The sequence below is a fragment of the Ipomoea triloba genome, chromosome 3 (genome assembly GCF_003576645.1).
Source record: "Ipomoea triloba cultivar NCNSP0323 chromosome 3, ASM357664v1".
In the NCBI taxonomy this organism is placed as follows: Eukaryota; Viridiplantae; Streptophyta; class Magnoliopsida; order Solanales; family Convolvulaceae; genus Ipomoea; species Ipomoea triloba.
Window position 1 is genome coordinate 10,820,954 of NC_044918.1, and position 27,492 is coordinate 10,848,445.

General features: G+C 38.1%; 4 protein-coding genes across 4 annotated transcripts; 1 reads left to right on the plus strand and 3 right to left on the minus strand.

Moving 5' to 3' along the window:
* Window positions 1-2,400: 2,400 nt before the first annotated feature.
* Window positions 2,401-3,312, minus strand: LOC116012893. The gene has a single exon (XM_031252564.1). The coding sequence runs from the start codon at window positions 3,310-3,312 to the stop codon at window positions 2,401-2,403; it is 912 nt and encodes a 303-aa protein (XP_031108424.1).
* A 2,095-nt stretch (window positions 3,313-5,407) lies between these two features.
* Window positions 5,408-8,260, plus strand: LOC116014518. Its single transcript, XM_031254590.1, has 3 exons — window positions 5,408-5,647; window positions 6,255-6,335; window positions 7,502-8,260. The coding sequence occupies exons 1-3, from the start codon at window positions 5,489-5,491 to the stop codon at window positions 7,904-7,906; spliced, it is 645 nt and encodes a 214-aa protein (XP_031110450.1). The 5' UTR covers window positions 5,408-5,488; the 3' UTR covers window positions 7,907-8,260.
* Window positions 8,261-14,956: 6,696 nt separating this feature from the next.
* Window positions 14,957-19,481, minus strand: LOC116011865 (ubiquitin carboxyl-terminal hydrolase 27). Its single transcript, XM_031251278.1, has 10 exons — window positions 19,077-19,481; window positions 18,825-18,942; window positions 17,895-17,995; window positions 17,583-17,816; window positions 17,054-17,122; window positions 16,838-16,966; window positions 16,543-16,680; window positions 16,333-16,395; window positions 15,867-16,097; window positions 14,957-15,316 (listed from the first exon to the last, which is right to left on the minus strand). The coding sequence occupies exons 1-10, from the start codon at window positions 19,335-19,337 to the stop codon at window positions 15,029-15,031; spliced, it is 1,632 nt and encodes a 543-aa protein (XP_031107138.1). The 5' UTR covers window positions 19,338-19,481; the 3' UTR covers window positions 14,957-15,028.
* A 2,883-nt stretch (window positions 19,482-22,364) lies between these two features.
* LOC116012894 lies at window positions 22,365-26,444 on the minus strand. Its single transcript, XM_031252565.1, has one exon. It carries the CDS (start codon window positions 26,442-26,444, stop codon window positions 22,365-22,367), a length of 4,080 nt encoding a protein of 1,359 aa, XP_031108425.1.
* Between the last annotated feature and the right edge of the window lie 1,048 nt (window positions 26,445-27,492).

Below are 27,492 nucleotides of genomic sequence, written 5' to 3' on the forward strand. Positions count from 1 at the left end.
GCCGAGTGATGACCCATTCGGTGGCACTCTCCCAGAATTTCATGTCCTTCAGCCTCTATTACACAACGTCGAATTATTTGATCAGCACACACTTTAAAGAGATATGGCTTGTCCCAGAAATAAAATCGAGATTCTGCTATTAATTTCCTCCTGGCATGTGTATCCAGAAATTCTGGTAATTCACCCCCTACAAGGTAGTTGGCCAGATCTGCATACCAAGGTATGAGATAGAGACCCATCAATTTTTCCTCAGGAAAATATTCGTTCACGTCTCAAGTCATATCTTGTCCTTTCTCATTCTCTAACCTTGACAAATGATCTGCTGCACTATTCTCAACTCCTTTTCGGTCCACAATAGTCACGTCAAATTCTTGCAACAACAAAATCCATCTAATCAGTCTTGGCTTTGCTTCAGGTTTAGACATAAGAAATCTGATAGCCGCATGATCAGTATGAATGATGACCTTTAACATCAAGAGATATGATCTGAATTTATCTAATGCAAACACTATTGCAAATAATTCTTTCTCGGTCGTGGTGTAGGCTTGTTGTGGCTTTGTTAACATTCGACTAACATAGGCAATAGGCTGAAATTTCTTGTCATTTTTCTGCCCTAGCACAACTCCAACCGCAAAATTACTTGCATCGCACATTAGCTCAAAAGGTTGATCCCATTTTGGTCCTACAAGAATTGGGGTATGTACCATGGCAGTCTTCAAATTCTGGAATGCTTCATAGCGTCCTCATTTAGTTCAAATACAGCATCCTTTTCCAACAATTTAGTCAACGGTCTTGCGATTTTCGAGAAGTCCTTTATAAATCTTCTATAGAATCCAACATGTCCTAAGAAACTCCTCAGGGATGTCACATTGTGCGGTGGTGGCAGGGTTTCAATAATTGCGGTTTTAGCTCTGTCAACCTCAATTCCTTTTTTCGAAATTTTATGTCCAAGAACAATTCCTTCCATGACCATGTAATAACATTTTTCCCATGATAATGCCAAATTCATCTGCTAACACCGTTCTAAAACCTTCTCTAGATTTCCAAGGCATTCTTCGAAAGTTTCTCCAAAAATTGTGAAGTCATCCATAAATACTTCCATAAAATTACCAATGAAATCTTCAAAAATAGCCAACACGCAGCGCATGAAGGTAGCAGGGGCGTTACAGAGACCGAACGGCATCCTTCTGTAAGCAAACGTACCAAACGGACAAGTGAATGTTGTTTTCTCTTGATCCTCCAAGGCTACTATAATCTGAAAGTATCCACTCATTCCGTCTAAGAAACAGTAGTAGCCGTATCTGCTTACTTCCTCAATCATTTGATCTACAAAGGGCAACGGGAAGTGGTCTTTACGAGTGGCTTCGTTGAGCTTCCTATAATTGATACAGACTCTCCATCCAGTTATCTTTCTCGTAGGAATCAATTCCTTGTTATCATTTTCAGTGACTGTGATTCCACCTTTCTTGGGTACCACATGAGTCGGGCTGACCCATGCACTGTCCGAAATAGGGTAAATCATTCCGACGTCCATAAGTTTGATCACCTCACTTTTCACAACTTCGAATGTGTTCGAGTTAAGTCGACGATGCGGTTGTGCTACAGGTTTGGACCCTTCTTCCAATAGAATTTTATGTGTGCAAATGCCCGGATTAATCCCTTTCAAATCAGTCATTCTCCAACTGATTGCTTCTTTATTTTTTTTCAGCACTACTATTAGTTGTTCTTTTTGTTTAGCCGAAAGATCTGTCGCGATGACAACTGGCAACTCCTTCCCCGATCCTAGGTAAGCATACTCAAGGTGTGTAGGCAAAGGTTTCAACTCTCCATCCTGTATTATTTCGCCTTCCTCCTTTCTTTTCTCATTTCCACCATCAAATACCTCCCCAAATTCATCAAATTCATCCCCATCATCTCCAACGGTTTCCTCCGAGACTTCACCAATAGAGTTTATATTTTCAACGAATTCAGAAGCATACTCATTATCAATCAAATTAAAACGATCAACCTCTCGGTGTAAAGCAATATGTAAAGTGTTAAGCTCATGCTCAAAAGTGTTTTCATTACGATTCCTGGCCCCTATGGGACATTCCCAATTAAAATCATACCTCTTGGCTTTGGGCACTTCGCATAGATAGTCTATTTCATCGTGCACGTAGTCGACAAAAAAACATTCATCCCCATCTAGAGGATATTTCATAATTTTGGTTACGTCGAAGCTGGTGGACTCGTCTCCCACACGGATAACGAGTTTGCCCTCTCCCACGTCTATCAAAGCTCTAGCAATTGCCAAAAAAGGTCTGCCCAAGATGAGAGGAATCTCCACATCCGGGTCCATATCTAAGATCACAAAATCTACTGGAAAAATGAATTTATCGACTCTGACCAAAACATCTTCCACTATACCCCTGGGTATTTGGTGGATCTGTCAGCTAATTGAATGCACATGCGTGTAGGCTTAAGAGTTCCTAAATTCAATTTTCGATATAGTGCAAAAGGCATCAAATTAATGCTAGCGCCTAGATCTGCCAAGGCTCTATTAAAGGTTGTTCCTCCTATATTACAAGGTATAGTGAAACTTCCCGGATCTTTTAACTTCCGGGGCACATTCTTATGTAATATAGCAGAACACTCTTCTCCTAACACAACAGTAGCGGTTTCAGCCAATCTCTTTTTGTTAGACAAAAGATCTTTGAGGAATTTGGCATACCTCGGCATTTCTCCTAGTGCGCCAATGAATGGCATGTCAATGTGTAGTTGGCGTAGCATTTGTAGGAACTTATCATACTTGGCGTTGTCGATGTCAATGCGGAATCTTTGAGGAAATGGAAGTTTTTCTTTCGGCACGGGTGGTGGCTCTTGCATGATTTCTTTTCCTTTTCGAGAAGGTTGTGGTTGTATGTCTTCCCTTCTGATTTCTTCTTCGGGTGCTTGTTCAGCTTGCGTTGCGTTGGAACTCTCATCAACGTCCATCCTTGGTTCTTTTGCTGGGACAGATTGCGGCGGAGGTGGAACAACTTCTGGAAGTGCTCTCCCGCTTCTCAGTGTTACTGCGTTCACATCCGTTTCTCCCTGGACTTGGATCATTTCCATTATCTTTGCGAGTGTGCTCTCGACCGTTTGGAGCGGTGAGAGTGTTTCATGGCGAAGCTCTTGAATTTTTCCCAGCATCTCTTTGGTGATAGTTTCTTTGAGTTTAGCATTCTCCTCCCTCGTTTCTCGTATAAAATCATTTAAGCGTTGTTCGAGGGTGGTTTGGTTGTTTTCGGGCGAAAGAGGCTGTTCTGGGGAAGTAGAAGAATAGGCACACATTTCGGCTCTGTCCACGTCGTCAACACGCGTGTGACCCGGCGTGGAATGGTTCTAATGAGCTCCCACGCCTGTACACACGTGTGTTGCTCGCGTGGATGGGCCACTGCTCGCAAAATTTTTAGAATTTGGATGGTTTGGCTCATCAGGGTGCGTTGGAGGGTAATATGGAGGCGTCTCATGAGTAGGATATCTTTGAGGCTGATAATGCTGTGTTACACAAGCTTGTTTGTGATAATAAATTGGCGGTGGATGTATAGGATATGGAAAAGATGGTGAGTAAGAAAAAGGGTAGTTGTGATAGTATTGAGGCGGTGGATATGGTGGTTGTGGCGGCGAGGGATAGTAAGGATTCCTTCCGTATGGCATATAACTATGGTAAGCTCGATCATCAGGTGGAGGTGGATCCATGATTGCATCACAAAAGTCCTGCAATCAAATTTTCAAACAAGGAATCGGAGCACAAGAGGTAGCTCCTTTCACAGATTAGCGCAAGTGTTGGGTGCGAAAGTGTAGATAGCAATAGAACAAAACAAAAGAAAAATGAAATAAGCAAGTTATCCAAATGATTCAAGATAGTAAAACTTTAAATTCACCGTTTGCCATCCCCGGCAACGGCGCCATTTTGATGTTGCGAGTCTAGCGTGAGTGATGACGGTGAGTTATACGGTGGGGTAGTGTGAAGATGATAAAACGAAGAGTCATGAACTCCCCGAGTATCGTGTCTCTCGCAGATGGCAAATTGGAGAATATACGGGTTTCCTATCTTGAGTTGTTTAGATAACACGAAGGTTGAGCATATAGAAATTGGTGAGATGAAATAGTGAGGGTGCAAAGGTTAAGTAGATTTAAGAAAAGTAAATGTAAATAAAAGCGGATGGGGGCTAGAATGTCATAGAGATTGGTTCGAAGCATACGGTAGAGGATTGATTTCCATCGAGTTATGGTTGAAGGAGCTTGGAACATTGTCCTGAGTGACGTCACACTCAAGCTCCCAATCCTCAGTCGATTGGGGAATTTTGTCAAACACTTTGTCTACAAGTTCCCTTCGGATCTCATCTTCTCAGATTGAGAGCGAGAGATGTGGGTAGTGGGCTACATCTCTTTGCGATATCTCGCCAAAGAGATGATCCTATATTCTTGAAGAGATCGGGGCCCTCGATCTAACAAGATCATACCAAACATACACACAATTTCAACATTCCCCAAAGAAATCAAACTCATTCATCAATTTTAGATCATGAACACCAAATCTCCATTCTTCCTAGCCCCTATCCTAGGGATTAGCCCTTCATAGGCTTTAACAACATCATCTCATTCAAATAGAAAAGCATATTTACAAGATCAAAGGAAAAGCAAATAACTTTAGGAAAAAGGAAAAGCAAGAGAGTTCCAAAGAGAAAGCAAGTTTTAATGAAAGAGTTTACCCAAAAGGATCTCAAGGCTATGTAGATCCAAGTTCTCTTCTCCAAGGAGCTCTTCTTCCTCTCCCTAATCCTATCTAACCCTAACCTAAAGTGAGAAGTGAAAAATTGACAAAAGACTCCCTCCTCCTAGCTGAAATGTCCCTTAAATACTAAAACATCGCGCAAGATTCTGGTGCCTGTCCACGCCTGCTCACACGCGTGTGGACTGGCGTGGATGCGTACTGGAATAATTTCACGCCAGCTCACACGCGTGGTGGTGCTTGTGGGCGTGAATCTCTCCGTTTTCGTTTCCTTTGTTGTTTCCGGTTTGGTCTTTGTATGCCCCCGTGTGGATTGGTTCTTCTCTTCATTCCTTTATGCTTCCCTTGGTTGATTTCAGCTTATAATCCTGTGGAAATTTTTCAAAACACACCACACAAAACTCTTTTGCAATTTATTAGTAAAATAACTTAAGTAGTTCTAAATAATTAGATACTTTTCGCGTCTATCAAAAAGCTAATTAACTTTTCGTATAAAGTTTGAAAAGTTTGTTTAATCTTTATCCCAAATCTTTATTTATGAAGTTACAAAGAAAACATTTTCTTCCTTAAAATACTCAAGGACATGCCACCTGTCGTCTTACGTGTCATACCACAAACATGATCCCCTATCTCCTTCTACCAGCAATGCACCAAAAACCAGGCCCCTTTCCCATCCCTATAAGTCCTCTGTCATTCATCTTCCAAAATTAGGGTTTTACGAAGGGGTAAAGTATGGCGAAGAAGAGGAAATCCGAGGCTACGCGGTTGGATGAGGTGGATCGAACTCTTCACTCAACTTTTTGCAGCGCCGCTAACTCTTTATCGCAACTCTACACTCAGGCCATGCACCACCAGCGGATTTCCTCTCAGGCTGGCGAGCGCCACGCGCTTGTCCGTTCCCCACTTGCGTTTCCTTCTTTCTTTGAGTTTACGTTGTTAATTACCGCTTCTCCCCCTTTAAGGTTGTGTTTAGAACAGATTAATCCACAAATAAATTTACATCCAGTGAAACCGGTGGTACCTGATTGTGGGTTGTAACTGTAATACTTTAATTCCCCCAAATTTTGCATCTTTATCTGTCTGATCTTCCGCATTTTTCCAAATTTAACGGTATATGATTAATGTGGATGTCTTAATACAATCAACAATTTGGATTGAAGGTAAAACCATCATTCAGTGTCTATTATTAATTCCAGTAGTGTGTAAACGAACTTTCTTAAACTTCTCAGTCACTTTTGTATCAATCAATGTTGTTTTTTTTTTTTTTTTTTTTTAAACTATCAATGTTGTTAGTTTGTCATTCTTACTAACATTGTCTCTTTTGCTATTAATTGTCATTGTTTCAATTCTTGATCTAAACATAATAATCTTTTTGGCATCATTTTTCTGTGATGCTGAGTTTAACAATGGATAGATACCATGATAGTTTGCCACTTTCCATTTTCCTGTTTTCTCAATTCAACTAACTATAGCTTTGTGTTATCTGATTTTGGTTTAGGAGAAACTTTATAATTGGATTTTAAGACAGCAAGAAGATGGAGCAAAAGTGACCACTGCTGATATAGTTGCTTATGTACAGGTTAGCTTCATTGATGGTCCCTTCATAATTTGCTCATGTTCTGGCTCTTGCTTTAGACTACATTTCTTCACCTTAGTCTCATTCAGTTGGCTTACTTTGTTTATTTCCAACTCGTTTAAGCACTCTGATGACAAATCCATACTACTGATTGCATATATGGACATATCATTACATTTCTTCTTCCTTATCTATTCTGTATTTGTGTAAGATTATGAAGAATTGAGTTACAAAACCCTTTCGGTTGGGGTATTTGTTCTTTTTCTTTTTTTTGGTTTTTTTACTGAGTTGAATTGGGTTTCTTCAACAATTTCCAAAGGCATAGTAATGGTATATAATGGTATGAGTTTTTATTAGTTATCTGCGTAAATCAACTTGAAAACTTGGCTTTATGTTTAGTTCATTTAAATTTAATATTTCTAACTTTCTGTGGGGTCATGGGAATGGTTTCAAGACACTAAATTGATGAAAATTTGTCCCAGCATGCTGGCAATTCTTTTTTATGCTTTCCTACTTTCCTTTTAAAAACTTTTGCTTTGCTAATACTCTTGTATACTTAGGTAGGTTTCATCCCCTATCACTGTATGTTTGATATAGGGAAAAGTTTGCCTTCTCCCATACGGCCATAACATGAATGATATTAGATCCTTTACATGGAACACCCAACCATTTACTCTTAATTGCTCTAAAGATGAATCCAGATTTTTAACCCATGCTGGGTTGCCTGGGTATATATTTCTGAATGTGCTGTCTTTATCATGGTATTCCTCTTTTCTTTGAGCCACATGCATGTAACCTTTGGTGGTTTAATCGAGGCTGTTTAATGTTGTACTATGTTAAGTGTATCGTGGCCTCATGGGGCATGGATGAAGGGAGGAAGTCTTTTCTCAATGTGCAATATCTTTCAAACTAGATTTAGTGGTTTAGTTAAGCGAATAATCATTGAGCTTGTGTCATATGGTTGTTTTTAATTTGCTCTTTTGCTTGGGACACCACATCTATGTTTAATAAATACGTACCTATGATCTTATTATTTTCTAATTTTTGAAAAATTCAGCAATACTGAAGGAACATGTTCACCGCTTTGACATAATTCATGTAATTAATCCCAAAACAATTCTTGCCTCCTCCATCATACTTGTGACTCCTGTTATCACTTAAATTTGTAGAATGAGCTCGACTATGGAGCTGAGGAAACCCCACCGTCCCCCAGGTCGTCATTCCAAGAGCAACAGCCACAAATTACCATGCATTTACCAAATGGAGGGTTTCCCGTTAATCCTAACCCCTTTTGTCCAGCAAGTGCTCCCCAGGGACTCCGTTCTGGCCACTCTGATCACCAACCAAAGAGCTCCGTCTTTTCAAATGCTCTGTCCAGTCCTATTCGTGGGAGCCTCCAACACTATCATTTGGCGCAGGGAAGTTATCCCCCAAACAACGCCATGCCATCTGCATGTGGCATGCAAAATAATGATACCGGTTATCTCCAAAGCCGGGATGCCAATCCTCCAAACTCCTCCGACACTTTGATGGACATGCATTCTGATACTCCTGACCATGAATTTCCCTACTAAAGGTTTAGGTTATTTTCTGATGCTTCAAGGTGTTCTGCACTTTCCCGCTAAGAATGCACATAGTATACACACTCGTCTCCCCAGCAAAGATGAAAGGTGTTGGCAAAGTGTGTGACTAGCTGTCAGTATGCTGCTAATTTATACATGCTGGTAAAATTATGTAATGTTAGTGATTGGTATATGTTGTTGCAGGTTGCATTTTCTTCCTGTCTTGATATTTATCTTTTGCTTTTGTTTTACAATTCTGGTTGCAATATTTTTGTGATTTTTTTTAGTTAAAATCTTGTTTCTGTTTTGTCTTTGGTTGGTGTGTACATTATTATTGTTAATAATTTAACCTTACATCATTGATCCTTTTCAGTCTTCTTACCTATTTGTGTTCAAAGTTCCCATGCTTCAAGAAAACATGAAAAATATGTTGGAAATGTATGAACACATCTTAATAAACTTAGGTGGCATTTTGTTGGCATTTTTTTTGTGCAATCACTATCGCATTTGATTTTAATTATAATGTTTGTTTACTTATTTTTGATATTACTGTATTGAATTTAAATTATTTAGTAATTATGAGTGTCATTCATCTTCTCCTTTCCTACTTTTGAATGTTTTTTTTTTTTTTTTTTGAGAATTTTCCTATTTTTGAATGTTAGAATTAAAAAAAGAGGAAAAAGATAGACAAAAATTATAAGGTCATCTTTCTTGCATTCAATGTAGAATTTTAATGTGTGATATATCTTTATATATTTGTTTTTTTTATTATTTTTAACGATTTATTTATTTATTTATTTTCATTCCAATTCTTATATGTTATTAACCAAACATCGCCTTAGATTGAGAGGGAGTAGTGGACTAGTAATTTCAATTTATTATACGTAAAAAACATGTGAATTAGAGACGCATTGATTTTTTTAAAATGATTAGAATTGTACCCTAGCTTTAATTTTAGTATTCAATTACTAATTTTAAAATTTTTAATTATGATTCACAACATCAAAATTTTAGAAATCTGTTTTTAACAAATATGTCTAATAATTAGTATAATTGTACCTGCACACCAATAGTATTGATAATGCAAATTATTTCAGTTCAGCTTGTGTAGCTAGGATGAGTACTACTAACAAAACATCCGATAGATCTACTGATAGGCATGACCGGGTGGTCTATTGATAGTTGGGACCCGAATCCGGTAGATCTACTAATAGACACGGTTTATTAATAGTCGTGACCCGCAAGTGTACTGATAGGTGTGACTGGGAGGTCGATCTACTGATAATCGCAATTTGGAGGTCTACTGATAGGTGCGACCGAAGGTTTATTGATAGCCTCGAGCCGAAGGTCTGCTGATAGGCGTGACCGAGAGGTTTACTAATAAGTGCAAGCGGGAGATCTATTGATAATGCGACCGATAGGTGCACATACACCATTTGGGTCAAGAAATACACTAGGACAATAGGGAAGTGCACTTGTGAACCCACTTAAGATCGAGAAGTGCACTTATGAGCTTTCATGAGACTAGGAAGTGCACTTGTGAGCCCACTTGAGATTAGAAAGTACACTTGTAAGTCCCGTAGGGCAAGTATAGTTGTTCTATAGCCTTATCAAGTATCTAGTATAACTGCCTACTAAGTATTATTGCTACAATGTTTGTATAGGTATTATCGACACCATAGGAAAAATTATCGAGTACTATTTGCATTAGACAATATAAGTGTACTATAAGGGATATAATTAAATATTCCTTATATGATTATATCAAGTATTATATATATATAGCACCATAAAGAAAATTGTATAAATAATAGAGTTAATTCCAGCAATGGTCCCCCGATTATGATGATTTTCCAAAATTGGTCCCCGTCTTTTAATTTGGACGAAAAAGACACTTGACTATTGAATCTGTTCCGACAATGGTCCTTCCGTCAGATGAAGGTTAAGTTGCTGTTAAATGAAGGGGTAAAGTAGTCATTTCAATTATTTAGTGAAGGACTAAGCAGGTGAACGTAAGGGATCTCGGGCGGCGGTGGCGGAGCAGTTTTCGGCGATGTACGATGCTCCCAGGAGGCCATTTCCTTCCTTCAATTCTGACTTAATTGCCTTCACCTTCACCGGTGGTGCTCATTCTGTTCCTATTAAGGGTAATGGTAGCACTGGTTATGGCCTAAGTGTTACAAATCATGTGCCTAGTCTGGTGCAAAGGACTAGGAGCAATGGCAAGGGGCTGGTGTGCATAAGTTAAATGGTTCGAAGTCTGTAAGTGGTGATGCTAAATATTCTGGTAAGTTTAGTACTACTTATGGTCCTAATGGTATGCGCACGACTACTTCCCATGCTCCCAAAATTTTGCATAATTCGAATGCTCTTGCTTCTAGGCCGTCCCATTCTGCCTCGTCTAAAGGAGGTGGTATGGCTGCTGCAATGTTGGGGACACAAAAGCAAAGTTTTAATAAATATAATAATAATCATGGACAATCTCATAATCAAAAGCCACATCAAAATTAAAATACTCAAAGTCAAAATAAAGTTGGTTTTTTTTTTTAGAATGGTTCGCAGAATGGTGTTTCGCATAGTCCTAATGTTGCTGCTATGTTGAACCAAAATGGTCCCATTACTAACTCAAATGGACCAGGTTCGGCTACGGCAGCAACTGACACGCAACATTTAAATTTTGCTCAACTGTTTAAAGTCCAAGATTGTGGGGTGCAAATTCCAGATTCCTTTGGTTTTGGTAGCACTGGTTCTAGGAGGTGATTTCTGCGTATTACGATTCGAGCTCGCCGGAAGGATCTCAATCATCGGCGGCATCCAAGATCATAGTTTCGGAGAGGAATACGAGGAAAAAGCTGAACGAGAGGCTGTTTGCACTTAGGACAGTGGTTTGCGGCGATTACAGAGGCATGGGAGGGATTTGCGGCGATTGAGAAGAAGGGAGAAAGACGATGAATTATACACTAAACAATTGAAATGACTACTTTACCCCTTCATTTAACATCAATTAACCTTCATTTGACGGAAGGACCATTGTCGGAACAAATTCAATAGTCAAGTGTCTTTTTGGTCCAAATTAAAAGACGAGGACCAATTTTGGAAAATCAACATAGTCGGAAGACCATTGATGGGATTAACTCTATATAATACGAGAAAATTACTTGATAAATAAAAAATAAATACCCTAGCAAGTATGGCTCATTATTGATTGTCCTTAAAGTTCCATCTCCTAAGTAGCACAAAATTGGTACCATCATTTATTGAATTGTCGATGAAATGTCAGTTGTTTTCTCAAATGTAAAGAGCAATATTAATATTGCAGTCTTGTAGACAGCCAACACAGGCATGTGACTATGGGAGACACTATTGTAGATTGAGTTGTAGTACTCACCCCATTAATTAAGTACAATCTTTTCTTCACCAAGTTGCTTCCTTCAAGCTTCCATCTAGAGGTGAAAAAAGGTTAGACCTATGAAGAGACTTATGTTGGCCAAATTTAGATTTATCTTAGTTTAGCTCATTTAGTAAAAATGTCGGACGTAAGCCTATTTTGAGACTTGTTTAACTAGTAGGCCATATGTATGCATGCATAACAAATTAAATGCAGAGTTCTCAAGTGAAAAATATGGTTAAATCTCAGTCATTGATATAATACAGATCAACTGTCCAAAATGAAGGAAAATTAAAGAAAGATGCAGTGTCATTTTGATAATTTTTTTAACTCTGAAGTGCACAAGTTTTGTTCCTCAGGTGCACATGTTTGAACCTACAGGTGCATAACTCTGAGTTTACTGGTGCATAACTTTAAACATTATGGTGCATAACTTTAAACATTGAGGTGTGTAACTTTGAACATTCAATTGCATACCTTTTGTTCTTTAGGTACATAAATTTTGTTCTTCAGGTGCACAAGTTGAAAAGAAAAAGCAACTTCATCAACCAAAGAAGAAATAGAAAAAATCAAAACAGCTAAGCAGTTAGAATACAAAATGTATCAACCATTAACAAAGTTAATTTTATGGAGGATTTCCATAAGCCCTGAACACAAAATCTCCAGTGCTAGATGTGTAATCAAAGTGTTTGCACAAAGATGAATGTTACATTGGTATCTGCATATATTGTGTGTAAATGTATGGCTCAAATCTTATCCCATTCTTTTATCTAGGACTCCTTGGTACATAATCTCATCCATATATATATCCTCAAATTTTTAATTTTTACACTTTCTCGTCTCTCATAGTTTCCTTCCTAGTGGAGTAGCGGACCCATCATTGCGAATTGCATAGTAGGTGTAGTGGTGGCAGTAAAGTGAGACATTTGATTGATCAATATATATAGTTGATCTTGAGTTCTTATCTTAATTTTTAAATTTTTTAAAAATTCGATTGAGATTGAGGATGCTTGTTATCACTATCTGCAAACTTGTGGCTTATGACTGCAACTGTTCGTCTGTTGTTGTTATATTAGGTTTTAATTTTTTTGTTTACAAATATGTAAGCCTTATAAAGGGTATAACATGTAGATCTTAGATAGAATCAAAGCCTATTTAACGTTAACAATAGTCTCTTTAATGACCTACGTATTAAATAGGCCTAATTGTTATACCATGGAACATGGTTCATATTGCATTGTGAACCCGGTCCAAAAAATTTGTGTGTGCAGACTTCAGTTAACACATTTTATACCTGCAGTTAACAATCTCTGTATTTGTAAATAAATTGAAGGAACGTAACATGGTAATTACAGACACATAATATGATAACTACAGACACATAAATTGCTAACTACAGGTACAGAACATGTTAACTGCAGACACTCTGCAGTTAATATATTATGTACCTGCAGTTAACAATTTGTGTGTTAGTAGTTACCATGTTATGTGTAAGTAATTATCATGTTATGTTCCTTCAATTTGTTTACATGTACAAAAACAATTAACTGTAGGTACAGAATGTGTCAACTGTAAGTACATAATCTAAAAGTTAATTTTGGACTAAGGTTTACAATGCAAGGTAGACTCTGATTAATGGTATAATTTGTCCTTAAAAAGGCAAAGGTCAGGCCTAGCCTATTGTAGGCTTAGCCTTAAACCCAAAAATGACTCAATCTAATTTTTCAAAGTTCGGTCCGGCTTAGCCTATTTTAATCATTATTTTATGGACCATGCATGGTTCACACATTTTCGTGAACCATAAATATAAAGTACATTTTTAATATACTAAAAATACATTATTTGTATGCATAAAATACATTATTTGAAAGTACATGATTTTATATACTATCAAATAATGTACATTTAGTATACAAATAATATACTTTTAGTATATTAAAAATGTATATTACATTCATGGTCCACATAATTATGTGGATCATGATCTACACAATAATTTGCCAGCCTATTTCCATTCCTACTTCCATGAATAAATATCAAAATATGTATAAAACAAAAATTACATCGAGTAATGTTATATTCAGTTAAAATGTTAGATATTTCATAATGTTATTATGGTAAAATTATATGTCAAGAATTAAATTTGATAGTTGCATCAAAGTTGTAGAGTATATCTGGTATTAACTCTTTACAATAATGAATGATTCGATATTCTACAACATGGTACGTACCGTGCATGCAATGACTTTTCATGCACAGCTGGAGGGGAAAATTGATGGTGACTCTAAAACCAAGTGACCCCATTGTTTCCCCACAAGCTCCTATGAACATTACATTGCAGATCTCAACCCAAGACCATATGATTGAAGCTTCATTAAATATTCGTTTCTAATTCCTCTTCCTAGCCTATGAATATAGATGCTTAATCAGGTTTCTGTTATTTCCCCCTTGATAACTATGCTTATAAATACACATTTATGAACAACAAATACTAATTAAGAATGAAAATAACAGAAACCTGATTAAGCGTGTGTGTGTGTATATATATATATATATATATATATATATATATATATATATATATATATATATATGCATGGAAGGGTTCAGTTGCAGTTATATTTTCCCGTACGGTTGTGCGGTACTCACCTTAAGGCTTAAGCATTAAAACGGCGCACCTTAAGTACACAAACCACGCACCCTAAGCTAAAAGCATAAATTGCGCACCTAAAATTTTTAAATGGTACACCTTCAATTGAAAATACATTGCACACCTTACGTACACAAACCACACACCTTAAGTGCATAAGTCACGCATCTTAACCACACAAACCACGCACCTAAGATTTTAAAATGACACACTAAGTTTCAACAACCCACGCACGTTAAGCATACATATCACGCACCTTAAGAAGGAAAACAACAACGTATTACGTACCTTAAGATAATTAAGGTAAATCACGCATCTTAAGCTTTAGGTTGACGTACCTTAAGCTTTATGTTGACGTACCTTAAGCTTTAAGACTCACTCACCTTAAGCATACAAATCACACACCGATGGAAAATCACGTACCTTAAAAAAAAACTTACACACCTAAATCCACCGCACAACCACACGGGAAACATCCCACCGCACAATAACTTAATTCTATATATATATATATATATATAACAATTACGATATGAATAGGCATGATGTGTTAGAAATGTTGGAATAGGTAAGATAGCTATATTTACTCTACTCTAAAAAGTTGTAGTATTGAGAAGTAGATTTCAGCATTTATTCTGCCCTTTCAAAAGCTTTTCTTTATGCGCACGTATGTATGTATGTATATATATATATATATATATATATATATATATATATATAAATATATGCTCGGAACGGGAAGATGATGTCGCAACTCGAACCGCACCGTCGCATGAGGCATATTCTGGCAACTTTTCCGGCTGAATGTGTAGGTTGCACCCATATATGTTTTGTGAAATTTTGAGTTGTATTCTGCACTTAGGCGAAGCGTTGGATCTCGACATACAGGATGCCTAGGCGTCGCCTGGACATTGCCTTGATAACAATTTTTATAAGGGGAGCATGATATATTTGAGGGAGGGACGTCTTAAAAAGAATTGTTGCTATTAAGAAACAAACAAACAAACAAACAAACAAACAAAAAAAGTTAAAAAATACAATTCTCTTTCTATGATTGGTTGGGAATTAAAATATAATTCATGCAAGTTAATAAGTTTCAGAATTCAGACACTTTTTCATAGAACAACAAGCTTGCCTCAGCATCAAGAACATCATTCTCAGATACATTATGAACTTCAGAGTCAGAGATGCAATACCACTGCTCATGAGCAGATCCCTGCTGTCCAGAAGGATCATCATCACTATTAATGTTGGCAGCAACTCTTCTATAAACCATGTAATGCCCGCTTCCAACTCTCCCGAAGTGCTGCACCACTGAAACTAGGCGGTATGTATGTTTTTGTGTGTGTTCAGACGACAAATGAGAAGACGAGGAAGATACACCCTGCACCAGAGAGAAGGAATGAAGTTGTGTGAGATTCAAACCGCAGACAAAAATATGCTGACACAGATGGACTCATATATGCATCAGTCCTTCAAATCTTTTTGGTTTTACGAGAACCATTTTGGTCTCTAATTTTATTTTACAACTACTCATTTTATCACATCTATCTTAATATTACAACACCCGCCTATTGCCCATACTCCTGAAGCATGAATCAGTTTAAATAATCCATCTCAAATAACACAATATCTTCTTCTTCTTCTTCTTCTTCCTATTTTCTTTTTCATCCTTAATAGATACTCTTGCTTGTTTCTTGTATCCTATATCCACTCAAGTCACATTCCATATCTTCAATTTTACTTGTCAATTCAGCCCACATATAAAACTTCATCCCATTCTAGTTGGGCTATGCTATTACAATTTTACTCCTAAATATCTTCAAACTAGTTTAAACCCTAAGCGTAAATTAAACTCTTATAACAAGAAAATAATAGAGAAAACAGCATAATAGTTCCCTTTCAGATCAAGCGAGGGCAAGAGGTCAACCAACCTCATCATGAGGATGTGAAGGCATGTTAAATGATGTTGTGTCCAAAGAACTTTGAGTATCGAGCAGACAAGGATTTGGTACACGATTTAAGTAATTGGAATAAGGGAAAGGTTGCTGATCTTGTTGTTGTTTCATTAGCCCAATCTGCAGTTCTCTTTCCCATTTCTTTGTTCCCACTTGAGTCTTCGTAAATGGAGACATATCCAAGATCAATGGAAAAGATATATGGCCCTATAAGGAAAATACTCTCAATGTAAAAAACAAACAAGCTTAAAATGCAACTTCCAGCAAAGAAACATTCTTAGTTTAAAATAAATTCTCATTCATTGGATGTACACAAGACTTTGGTAATAATTGAAACTTAAACATTTAAAATCAAGTAAGCCATTAAGATTCTTTTTATCTCTCCCCCCACCCTGGCATATCATCATGCTAACTTTTGGCTTAAATGCCAGGCACAAAATACCTGAAGTTTGTCCAGTTCTCCAAAAACATTAACTGAAGCGCGTTGTAGATGGATGCATAAGATCTGCAACTTAGACACCATTCATATGAACCGAAGTAGAAAATCCATCAAGGTAATAATGAAATACATGTGATTGATTAAGTAATGAGCATGTGCCTTTAGCACCTTGCCACCTTGCTTACATAAAGCAATTTGCCATAGTGTTTATACCTGCGGACTATGTGCAATACTAAATTGCTTGAAAGTATGTGAGAATTGATTTGACCATGGCAATGCTCTGAGGCAAGACAGCTCTTTGCAATCGCATGAATCTTGCTCCGGGCAGAGCTTTAGTTTTTCAATAACAGTCTGCAAATGTGTAACCATGATAAATTGACCAATAAAATTTACTAAAACCAAAGCCTTCAAATCTTCAATCATCTTTTTATTTATTTAAAAACAGGCCAGTGCATTGACAATTTCAAAATTTTTTATTTTGATAGAGTAAACGCCATAGAAACATTACCTGATCTTGACACATTGCAGATACATACTTTATTGCAGCAATATGCCAACAGCGGTTACAGCAGTAATTTTCAACTTGTTCTGCAACAAAGAACTGCTTTAGACAATCCTCCACAGAGCATCTACCCACCTAAATTTGTTCACATAAGCCTCAAACAAGTAAGGAACTAAATAGTGAATCCATAAAATTTATGAAGAGGAGAGTTTTCTAACATACAATTCTCCCATCACCATTGACAACCGGCAAAAGGTGCAAGCTTTGAAACAACTGAAAATCCAAAGAGATCTGAGAAACAAACTGAACTTGAATTAGCTTTCACTGAAAAAAAGAAGTTACAAATCTAACAGTACTATTTTGGAGCCAAGTCATAAAGTACGTAGATTACAGCTTTTGCACAATGTAGAATCAAGGACTGAAAACTCTTATAACCCTCCCAGGAAAGCAAAAAGTAAGAACAATGAAATGAAAATGGTAGTCATAGAAACCCCATTAACTGAATAATCCCTTTTCTAGTATTTTTTAACATGTTTAATCCAATGCATCAGCCAGTGTCTTTCTAGACCTTTTACTTCCTTTCTTTCTTTATTTTATTTCTTTATTTTATAGTATCCTTCTAGACTACTTTTAAGCAAAATTATACTTCATGTTTCATTTTGTACATAGCAAACACTCTCTTACATAATGAGAAAGAACCAGTAGTGAAACATTCAGATAAGTACAAATATCATTTCAAGTACCATTCAACCTGAAAAGAGCAGCTTTGGCACATTAAACTGCTACAAAGAATTCCATCAAAAGGCCCTATAAAATATTCTCTCCATCTTTTGAATTCACTTTTTTCGGTCATTTTCTTTAAAGCCAGAACCCTACAATTAGGAAGCGCAGTCACGTCTGCTAAAGAGCTGCATTCGTGGACATAAGACTCTGACAACTCTTCCCTTAAAGATGATAGGAGATGCGATAATGCTTCTTCTGCATCCTATAAGCCAATTTATAAGTTAGAGAGAACATAATTTACTATGGTTGTTCAATGATAATGACAAAAAAAAAATTTTACCTGTTGGCTTGTCAAATTGAAATTTGGAATATAGTCATTCATAGCATGCATAAGTTTTCGTGGACTTAATACAGTTCTTCCATGTTGAAGAGTGCAGAGTTCTGAGAGATAGTAGTCAATTAATATAGATATGGAAATGAAATACTGATACACTATCACATTCAAGTAATCATTATGCTACAAAATAACCCAAGAAACATCATTGACATGATCTCATCCTGTAATCATTTTATTTTTGAAAGGCATCCCTGAAATCATTATGTCACAAAACCCACAGGAAATGGTGGGAATATATATATATATACACACACACACACACACACACACACACATATATATATATATAACTGGGATTAAATATAAGCATCCACAATGATAAAATAATACAGATTGAAGCAGTGCATTTGTGATGAAGACAAAGGAAATATGCAGGGTCCCTTTATCATTTCATTTCTCCATCCTTATGTTCCAAAATCAAATTTTCTCCCTCACTTGAGAACTGAAAGCACAAACTTCGTCTCAATCCAAAATAATACCGCATCCTTTAAAAAAATTATGATTTGAGACACAAACTTAAGATAACACTAACAATCATAATACATAAATCAATCTTTCATTAGCTTCTGTCTAATTTCTTAAATCAAAACATGTTATACATCTAATTAATAAAAGAACCCACATGTCGAATATCTTTTACTAAGCACAAAATAAATAGAAAATTGGATGAGAGATTCTTGGTGATCTACAGAGCATTAATATCATACTTCAACTCGATATTATAGAGTATTATTTTTAATTCCGTGTAATTATTATTAGTAACTGGGCTAATGTGTAAGCTGTTTTTCTATCTTTTTTATCAACCCTATTTTTATTACTGTACAATGGGCAAATGGCTAACACAATTCCAATATTTCCTATTTCCATACTTACCTTCCAACAACCAAAACAAAGCATCAGCAAAAGACAAGTTTCCAACACTGCCTTCCATCGGTGATTCCCCAACTGTTCTCTCGAGAAAAGTCCGAAAACTCTTGCAGCTAGCTAATGCCTAATTCATAAAATTTTGGGGAGGGAAAATAGAGCATTCACGGTTCATCAGAAGGCAGAAGTAGCATATTCAATAATTTAGAACAAATAAATAATTAAATAAAACCAAAGCAGTAGTAACAATTACACGTCTACCTGGAGAACTACGTTCAGAAAACAATTGTTTCCAAGGTTTTGCAACCCTGGTACTACCCAAGAATCCTCGGAAAGACTACTTGAGCTCGATGACCATTGCAAACTGAGGAAGTTGATGAATTTGCCATCTTTAACGGCATAGACCAATCCAAGGACACCCAGTACAGTGGCGGCAACCGAGACTTGAAGCCCGGAGGCTGAACGCGGTAGAAGCTTCAACCCATATCTGAATTTGTGAGCGACTACACCGTGAATTTTCATTTTGGTAAACCTTTAAGTCTACTTTCCTATCTTTTTTTTTCCTATCCTTTAAGTCTACTTTCCTCTCCAATGCAGAAATTGCGTAGCCGAAGGCAAGGCAAGCCTAGGGGACGAGTGGTTTAGTGAGGGTTGTTTGTTTATAGGTGCATCACCTTCTGTATAAGAATGGCAGAAATGCCACAAGGGTTGGTAGGAACTAGGAACATTTGTTTAATTTTTATTCTTTGTACTACAAGATAACATACAAACAAAGTGAATTAATACGTTCTCGATTATATAGTGATTTTACTTAATTTGGTATGAAATGACTTTTTGTATTCTATTTAGTCCTTAATTTTAATGGTTTTACAGGCTTTAGTACTCTGTTATGAATTTAGTTTGTTGGCCGTTAATAACAAGTTACCGTAATTTCATTTCTCTTTTATTTTTTTATCAGATTAATTATTAATTATCTTTCCTTTTTTTTCTATTTAAAGGAAGCTAATTCATTAAAACATCAAACGTTTACAACAAAGTTCCATTACAATGATAAGGCATATCTTAAAGTCAGGCATAGAAAAATTTTTTCTAGCAATGCTACAAGAAATTTGAATCTCTGATTGTGTAACAAACTGGAAGCTAAGGTCATTGAAAGAACTTAAAGCTTCTTTAATATCATATGTGGTCAGGCTAGCTATAGACAAGACTAAATCTAAGTGAAACGCACACTACCTGGGCATCTATCTCTCTATTGTTGTCCATTAACAATATTCCTATCCGATAACACACACCCAGCCTCAAATCCGTGTGAAATTTGACTGGTTTATCAAATGGCAGCCTACCAATAGTCCACTAACCATAGCCACAAACCACTTTCTCCAAAACAAAGATACAAATAATATACATATATATATATATATATATATATATATATATATATAGGATCGCGTTCAAATGCGTACTGGCCACCCAGGAGAGAAATGCGGACGAATCACAGCACGCCACGTGTCCGGAATGTAGTTGCACCTAACGTTATAACTAGGTGCACGTCATGTTATAACTAGGTGCATAAATGTTAACAAGGTAAATTACTTGCACCTGCAAGTGAAAATAGGTGCACACGTGCAAGTAAAATGTATTACAAGTGCAAGTAAATTGTACAATGAGCATCAATACTAAGTACACCTAATGTTATAACTAGGTGCACCTAATGTTATAACTAGGTGAACATAGGTTGCAACCAGGTGCATGAATGTTAACAAAGTAAATTACTTGCACAAGTGCAAGTAAAATGTATTGTAGATGCAAGTAAAATGTATTACAGGTGCAAGTGAATTGTACAGTGAGCATCAATACTAAGTGCACCTAATGTTATAACTAGGTGCAACCTATGTTATAACTAGGTGCACCTAGGTTGCACCCAGGTACATGAATATTAATAAGGTAAATTACTTGCATTTGTAAGTGAAAGTATTTGCGAAAATAGGTGCATGAATATTAATAAGGTAAATTATTTGCACTTGTAAATGAAAATAGGTGCACCAAAGTTCTAGTTATTTACGAAAATGCCACCGCGTCATTTTTTTAAAATTACATCTGATTCGTTGATCTGGACACATGGACGGTTGTGAAGCGTTCTCATTTCTTATCTGGGCGGCAGTTCGCATGGGAGTGCATCCCTCTATATATATATATATATATATATATATATATATATATGTATGTATGTATGTATGTATGTATAATAACTTTTTTTACTAGGGGATTCAAGCTTCTACAACTCTACCTGGATTTGATGGCAAACTCGGAAAAAAAAGGGGAAAAACAAGTGCAATGAAAATGAAAGAAACAAGATAAAAGGGGAAAAGAGAAGCAAGGGAAACCTGAGCACGCCTGGAGAGAGAGCAATCGGAGTATGAAACAGGGTGACCAAGTACACTGCCTGTAACACCCTCAAAAACGGCCTTTTTTTCACCAATTAATAAGTAATTCTTAAAACAAAATTTAGAACACTGAAACTTTTCAAAATCTTGTTGAGAGTATTACCGCTACACTTAGGCAACCACAATACCTAAGTGTTGAGGCTAACTTAAATAAAACTAAAACAAAAGAGAATTACAATCCTCAACGTAGCCTTTAACAACATAAAACATATTAAAGTCCTGAATATTCATAACATTTATTTCTAAATCTTCCAAAGCATCACATTCTATCGCTCTCATAGCAGCGTACTTCACCATATGTCTCCTAGTACTCAAACAAACAACAATAACAACAACAAGGAGAAAGGGGTTAGCATAACATGCTAAGTAAGGGACTGCTTGCCCCGAAAATAATAATTTTTAGAAAAATAAATTTACTTCACTTTACCCCTTTCTTTCAAAACTCAGTTGCATTGCACTTTTGATTCAGAAAAACAAGTTATAGATAATCATATCAAAAATCATATGGAACTTTTCACAATATCATCACTTATCAAATTTTCTTATAAACTTTGTTTTTGTGCCACACTTGCACATCACAAAATACATATGGAAGCACATCAATCACACATAAAAGGGACAGGGTCCTTTATTCTTAGGCCCTAGTGAACGGTGCTTCCCACACATCCAAACACTCCACACATTTTCCATTTCTAATAGAAACTGGACTCTAACCTTAAGTGTGCACACCCCCGAATGAAGATTCCAAGCCTCAACGGGAAGTTACCAGCCCTAGTAGCCAGGATAAGGTTTCTACTGACTACTTCTGAAATTAGGATACACAGACCCGCCTCAACAGAACACACCATAATGTCCTAGTACTCGAGGATTGTTCCTTACGGACACTCCTCAACATTAATTAAATTTCAACCACACATTCACAATTTTCACAAATTTCACCTAGCATCCATAACTTGAAAATCATTTTGATTGAAAAATTTTTCTTTTGCTCATAAATAAATTGCAAGGCAATATTTTTGTTAATCCTCAATTCTCAATCTCACAAAAATGAAATTTTTGAAAAGGTCCTTTTTTTTTTTTTTTGAAAACCAAAAGACCAAATGCATTAGAATAAGTGTTCAATACAAGTGGGAATAGAATCAAACCAACTAGAAAAACCAGCTTGGAAACGAGCCACCCGAGCTAATGCGTGGGCACACTTGTTCGCTGATCGAGAAAGAAACTGAAAAGACACCACTTCAAAGTGTCGTTGAAAGAGCCGGCATTCATTTGAAACACAACCCGCATAAGAACGATCCGGCAAAGTACCATTGATCAGATTACAGACATTCTGACAATCTGAGAAGACCTTTATTTTCAGCATACCCCTGTCCTTGACCCAAGAAAGAGCCTCCTTGATCGCAAGAGCCTCAGCTAAGTGTGGATCGTTTAAGCACCTAATGGGACCATTTTTAGCAGCCACAAAATTCCCATGTGTATTCTTGATCACCACACCAAAATAGCCTCGCTCAATGTCTGGGAACACTGCTGCATCCACAAACACATTTAGTACATCTTCATTATTTGTGATTGCATGTGCATGGGAGAGTGCATCAGTTACAAAAAAATTTTCTCTAATCAAATTGTCCCTCCATTCATTAAACATGCGAGTTTCTCTAATCAAATTGTCCCTCCATTCATTAAACATGCGAGTAGCATAATACCTTACATTGTTCGTGGACCACACACGCTGGTTCCAAACTACCTCATTCCTCTCTTTCCAAATACTCCAGCACAAAGCAGCCCAACGACAAACAATCTCTTCACTGTCGTAAGACAATCGGTTCAGCATCCAAGTATCAAATGGCTCGTCAGCAGCAGGAAGAAAATCAACCGGAAAGTCATTCCACAACCCAACAACCTGCGAACAATCACAAAACAAATGCTTAATCGATTCAGGCTGCTGATTACACAATGGGCAATGAAAATCAACCTCAACCCGTCGACTTACAAGCGCTGTCAATGTGGGTAGAACCAACTGAGTACATCGCCATAGGAAATTCTTAATATGTGGAGGAACCTTCAATCCCCATATAGCATTCCAGCCCCTAGAAACCACAGGGCCATTCCCAGTCTGATTCGAGAGGATCTTGTAGCCTCCTTTCACCGAGTATATCCCTCGCAGCTCCCCTCTCCAACACCACTGATCGGCAAAGTCTAACGCTAGAGGGATTTTCAAAATAAGTTCCACATCTCGGGCCACAAAGAATGCATTCAGACGTTCTAAATCCCAGTCTTTGGCGACTGGATTAATCAGCGAAGAAACCGTCATATCTGAACTCACAATCTGTCTCGGCGAAGTAATGTAAGGGTGCGTAATATCGGGAAGCCATGGATGATCCCAGACTCTGGTTGTTCGACCATCACCTATTCGCTTATAACATCCCTGACGAAGGATATCCTGACCATTCAATATTGATCTCCAACAATAACTTGGATTAGCGCCAATATTTGCTCCAAGGAAATCTCCGCGAGGATAGTATCTGGCTCTAAAAATCAGCGCTACCAGCGAGGAAGGATTTGACACTAAACGCCATCCCTGTTTAGCTAGAAGAGCCACGTTAAATCTGTTAAGATTGCGGAAACCCATTCCTCCAAATGTTTTGAGTTCACATAACCTATCCCAGGCCATCCACCTTATACCACCTCCATTGCCTCTACCTGACTCCCACCAGTACTGGTTCATAATCCGTTCCAAATGAGTACAGAAAGTAGCCGGCAAGTAGTATAGGCTCATCGTGTATGTTGGAAGCGCTTGAGCCACACTCTTAATTAAAATCTCCTTCCCCGCTCGTGAGAGAATTTTCTTTCTCCAACCACTCAATCTATGACGCAACTTAGCTTCAATATAAGAAAAAACTTCCTTCTTATTGCGTCCTACACCCATCGGCAGCCCCAGATAAGAACCAATAGAAGCAGCTTGAGCAACGGTAAAGACTCCTGCCACTGCTACTCTATTAACCTCAATCGTATTTCGACTAAAAATGATACATGACTTCCCGAAATTAACAGACTGGCCTGACATACGCTCATAGTCAATAAGACATTCCTTAATTGCTTCAGCTTCCTGGGTAGTAGCTTTAAAGAACAAGAGGCTGTCATCCGCGAAGAATAAATGAGAGATTCCCGGCGCTCCCCTTGCCACCACACAAGGTGACACCCGATTGCGACGTACAGCCGTGGAAATCAAGTGGGAGAGGCCTTCTGCACATAATATAAATAGATAGGGGGATATCGGGTCACCTTGTCGCAGACCTCGAGTTGGCATAATAAAATCAGTGAGACCACCATTCACACCCACTCTATATCGCACCGATGTAACACACATCATTATAATCTTAATCCATCGATCATCAAAGCCTAATCGAACCATCATTTCTTTCAAAAAGCCCCATTCCATCTTGTCATAGGCTTTCGCCATATCAAGCTTGAGTGCAGACCACCCGGTATTGCCTTCCCTCTTTCGATTCAAGTAGTGGATTACTTCCGAGGCAATAAGAACATTATCGGTGATTAACCGGCCTGGAATGAACGCACTTTGGTTTTCGGAGATAACACCTTCAAGCAAAACCTTTAAACGGTTGGCCAACAACTTTGATAGGATTTTATAAGAAACATTGCAAAGCGCAATTGGCCGTAAATCACCCATAGAAATCGGAATTGCCTTTTTAGGAACCAAAGTGATGAAAGCATCGTTCATACCCAAAGGGAGCTCACCAGCGTGAATACAATCAGTAATAAAATGAACCACATCCTCTCCAATCTCACCCCAAAAATGTTGATAAAAGGCTGGGCTGAAGCCATCAGGTCCGGGGGATTTGTCTGGTGCCATAGAGAACAACGCTTCTTTTACCTCTTCAGTAGTAAAAGGTTGAAGCAGCTTCAGATTATCCTCAGCAGTCACCTTCGATGTGAGATTATCTAAAGACCTCATCTCACCTGTACCTCTTGAAGTGAATATATCCGAAAAATACTCCACTGCCAAGGAGAGTAAACCATCTCCTTCGACCCACTGCCCATGCATGTTACGCAGTTTGGATATGGCATTCTTCCTTTTCCTCGTTGTAGCATATGAATGGAAAAATTTAGTATTCATATCTCCATGCAAGAGCCAATGCTGTTTTGCTCTTTGCCGCCAATAAATATTCTGCTGGTCATTAAGATGATGTAGCCTACTATCCAGCTCCCGAAATTCAGCCATATTAGCTTCACTTCGACAGCCCCGTAGCCTATTTAAACGGGCATGAATCATCTCAATCTCTTTAGACAGTTGGCTCCCATAGTTTCCTCCCCACTTCTTTAAGGATTCTCCACACAGCTCGAGCCGACTTGGAAAACATTCCCCAACCGACCCATTCCAAGCACCAAGTACCACATCCTTGCACCCTACTTCTTTTAACCACGCATTTTCGAACATAAACTTGCGTCTACTCCTCGCCACTTTCGGACCTTCTATTTCGACAAGGATGGCAGTATGATCAGAAGTAATCACATCCAAGTTACGCACAGAAGCTTGATTATGAAATGCACACCAGTCAGCTCCCGCCACTGCACGGTCTAGTCTTTCCTCTACCCAACTTCTCGTACCTCTACCTCTTTCCCACGTAAATTGTCTCCCCCTCATTCCCAAATCAAACAAACCACAATCCTCCAAAGCTCGATTAAATCCTTCAATCAGAGCGGTAGGATGAGCATGCAATCCTCGTTTCTCACCAGGAGATGAAATATCATTGAAATCGCCGGTTACTAACCAAGGAAGGTCAGACTTAGCATGAAGAGAACGAAGAAGATCCCATGACTGTTGTCGTCTATTCCTTTCCGGGAAACCATAAAAGCAGGTCAGCCGCCAAATATTACTACCCGGTAACCGAACTTTAACATCAATATGATTTGTGGAATAACTGATTAACTGCGTTGTATCTCTATCCCGCCACAACAATGCCAAACCTCCCCCAACACCCCCGCCATCCACATAAAACAGGCCATCAAAATTTAACTTAACCCTTAAACTTTCAGCATGATCACGACGAACTTTAGTTTCCATGAGAAAAATAAACATAGGCTTTGTCCTGGCTTCCAATGCCAAGATTTCACGAACTGTACGCGGATCGCCTAACCCACGACAGTTCCAACACAGGGTACTCATTGGGATGGGCGAGACTGGGCCAAACCAGCTCCCGCCAACAACAAGTTTTTTGGGCTGTCGTTTTCAACATCCATAGCAACCTCCAACCCCGACTTTTCACTCTCCCCCAATGCAGCTCATTTACGTTTTAGCTCAAAAATGGAAATAGGATCGTCGGAATCATTCACGCACGTGGTAGAGGACTTACCAATGCCTTCATCAAAATTGCCCATATTTGACGTAAACTTTCCATGCAAACCACCAGGATTATTTCCATAAATCTGAATGGTAGGGGAATCAGACGAAATATTTTGAGGATTCTTTCCTTTTAAGTCATTGGTAGCAGCCGCACCCGGAGCAACCCATAACCGCCGTTCAGCCGTGGTTTCTGGAGCTACCCACTTCTGCCCTACCACCGGAGTGTTCCTCCGACCACCAGCCCTCAACTCCGGTCCAAAGGGCTTATCAGCACTTACGTCCCAACCATGTACCCTCTTGGGACACAGACGATCACCGTGACCGATTATACCACAAATAAAGCAAAAGGTCGGCAACCTTTCATACCGGAACTCAATTTTCACCCACTCACCGGAATCCCGCCGCAGCTTCATACCTTTTTTTAGAGGTTTCTCCACTTCAACCTCCACTCTTATTCTAAAGAACACTCTCATGGAACCATCAAAATTACGCTCGTCCATATATATTACCTTTCCCAAGAAACCTCCCACCGCAGATAACACTGCTTCAGAACGGAGACCAACTGGTAAACCGTGGACTTGAACCCAAAAGTGAACATGATCCAACGGGGCTGATTCTGGATCCTCACCATGAGCCAATCTCTTAAGAATCAAAAGATTCTGCTCATACGTCCAAGGCCCTTCCTCAATGATTCGAGAGATATCACTCTCGTGAAAAAACCGGAACAGAAACCGTCGTGAGGGCAGTTCCTTCATATTCAATCCCATTCCTGGTTGCCAAACACTAGCCATAGTGTCTCTGAAGAACAAAGGTTTGACAGGTTTGTTAGACACGATACGGCCAACAGCATAAAACTCCTCCTCATGAAAAG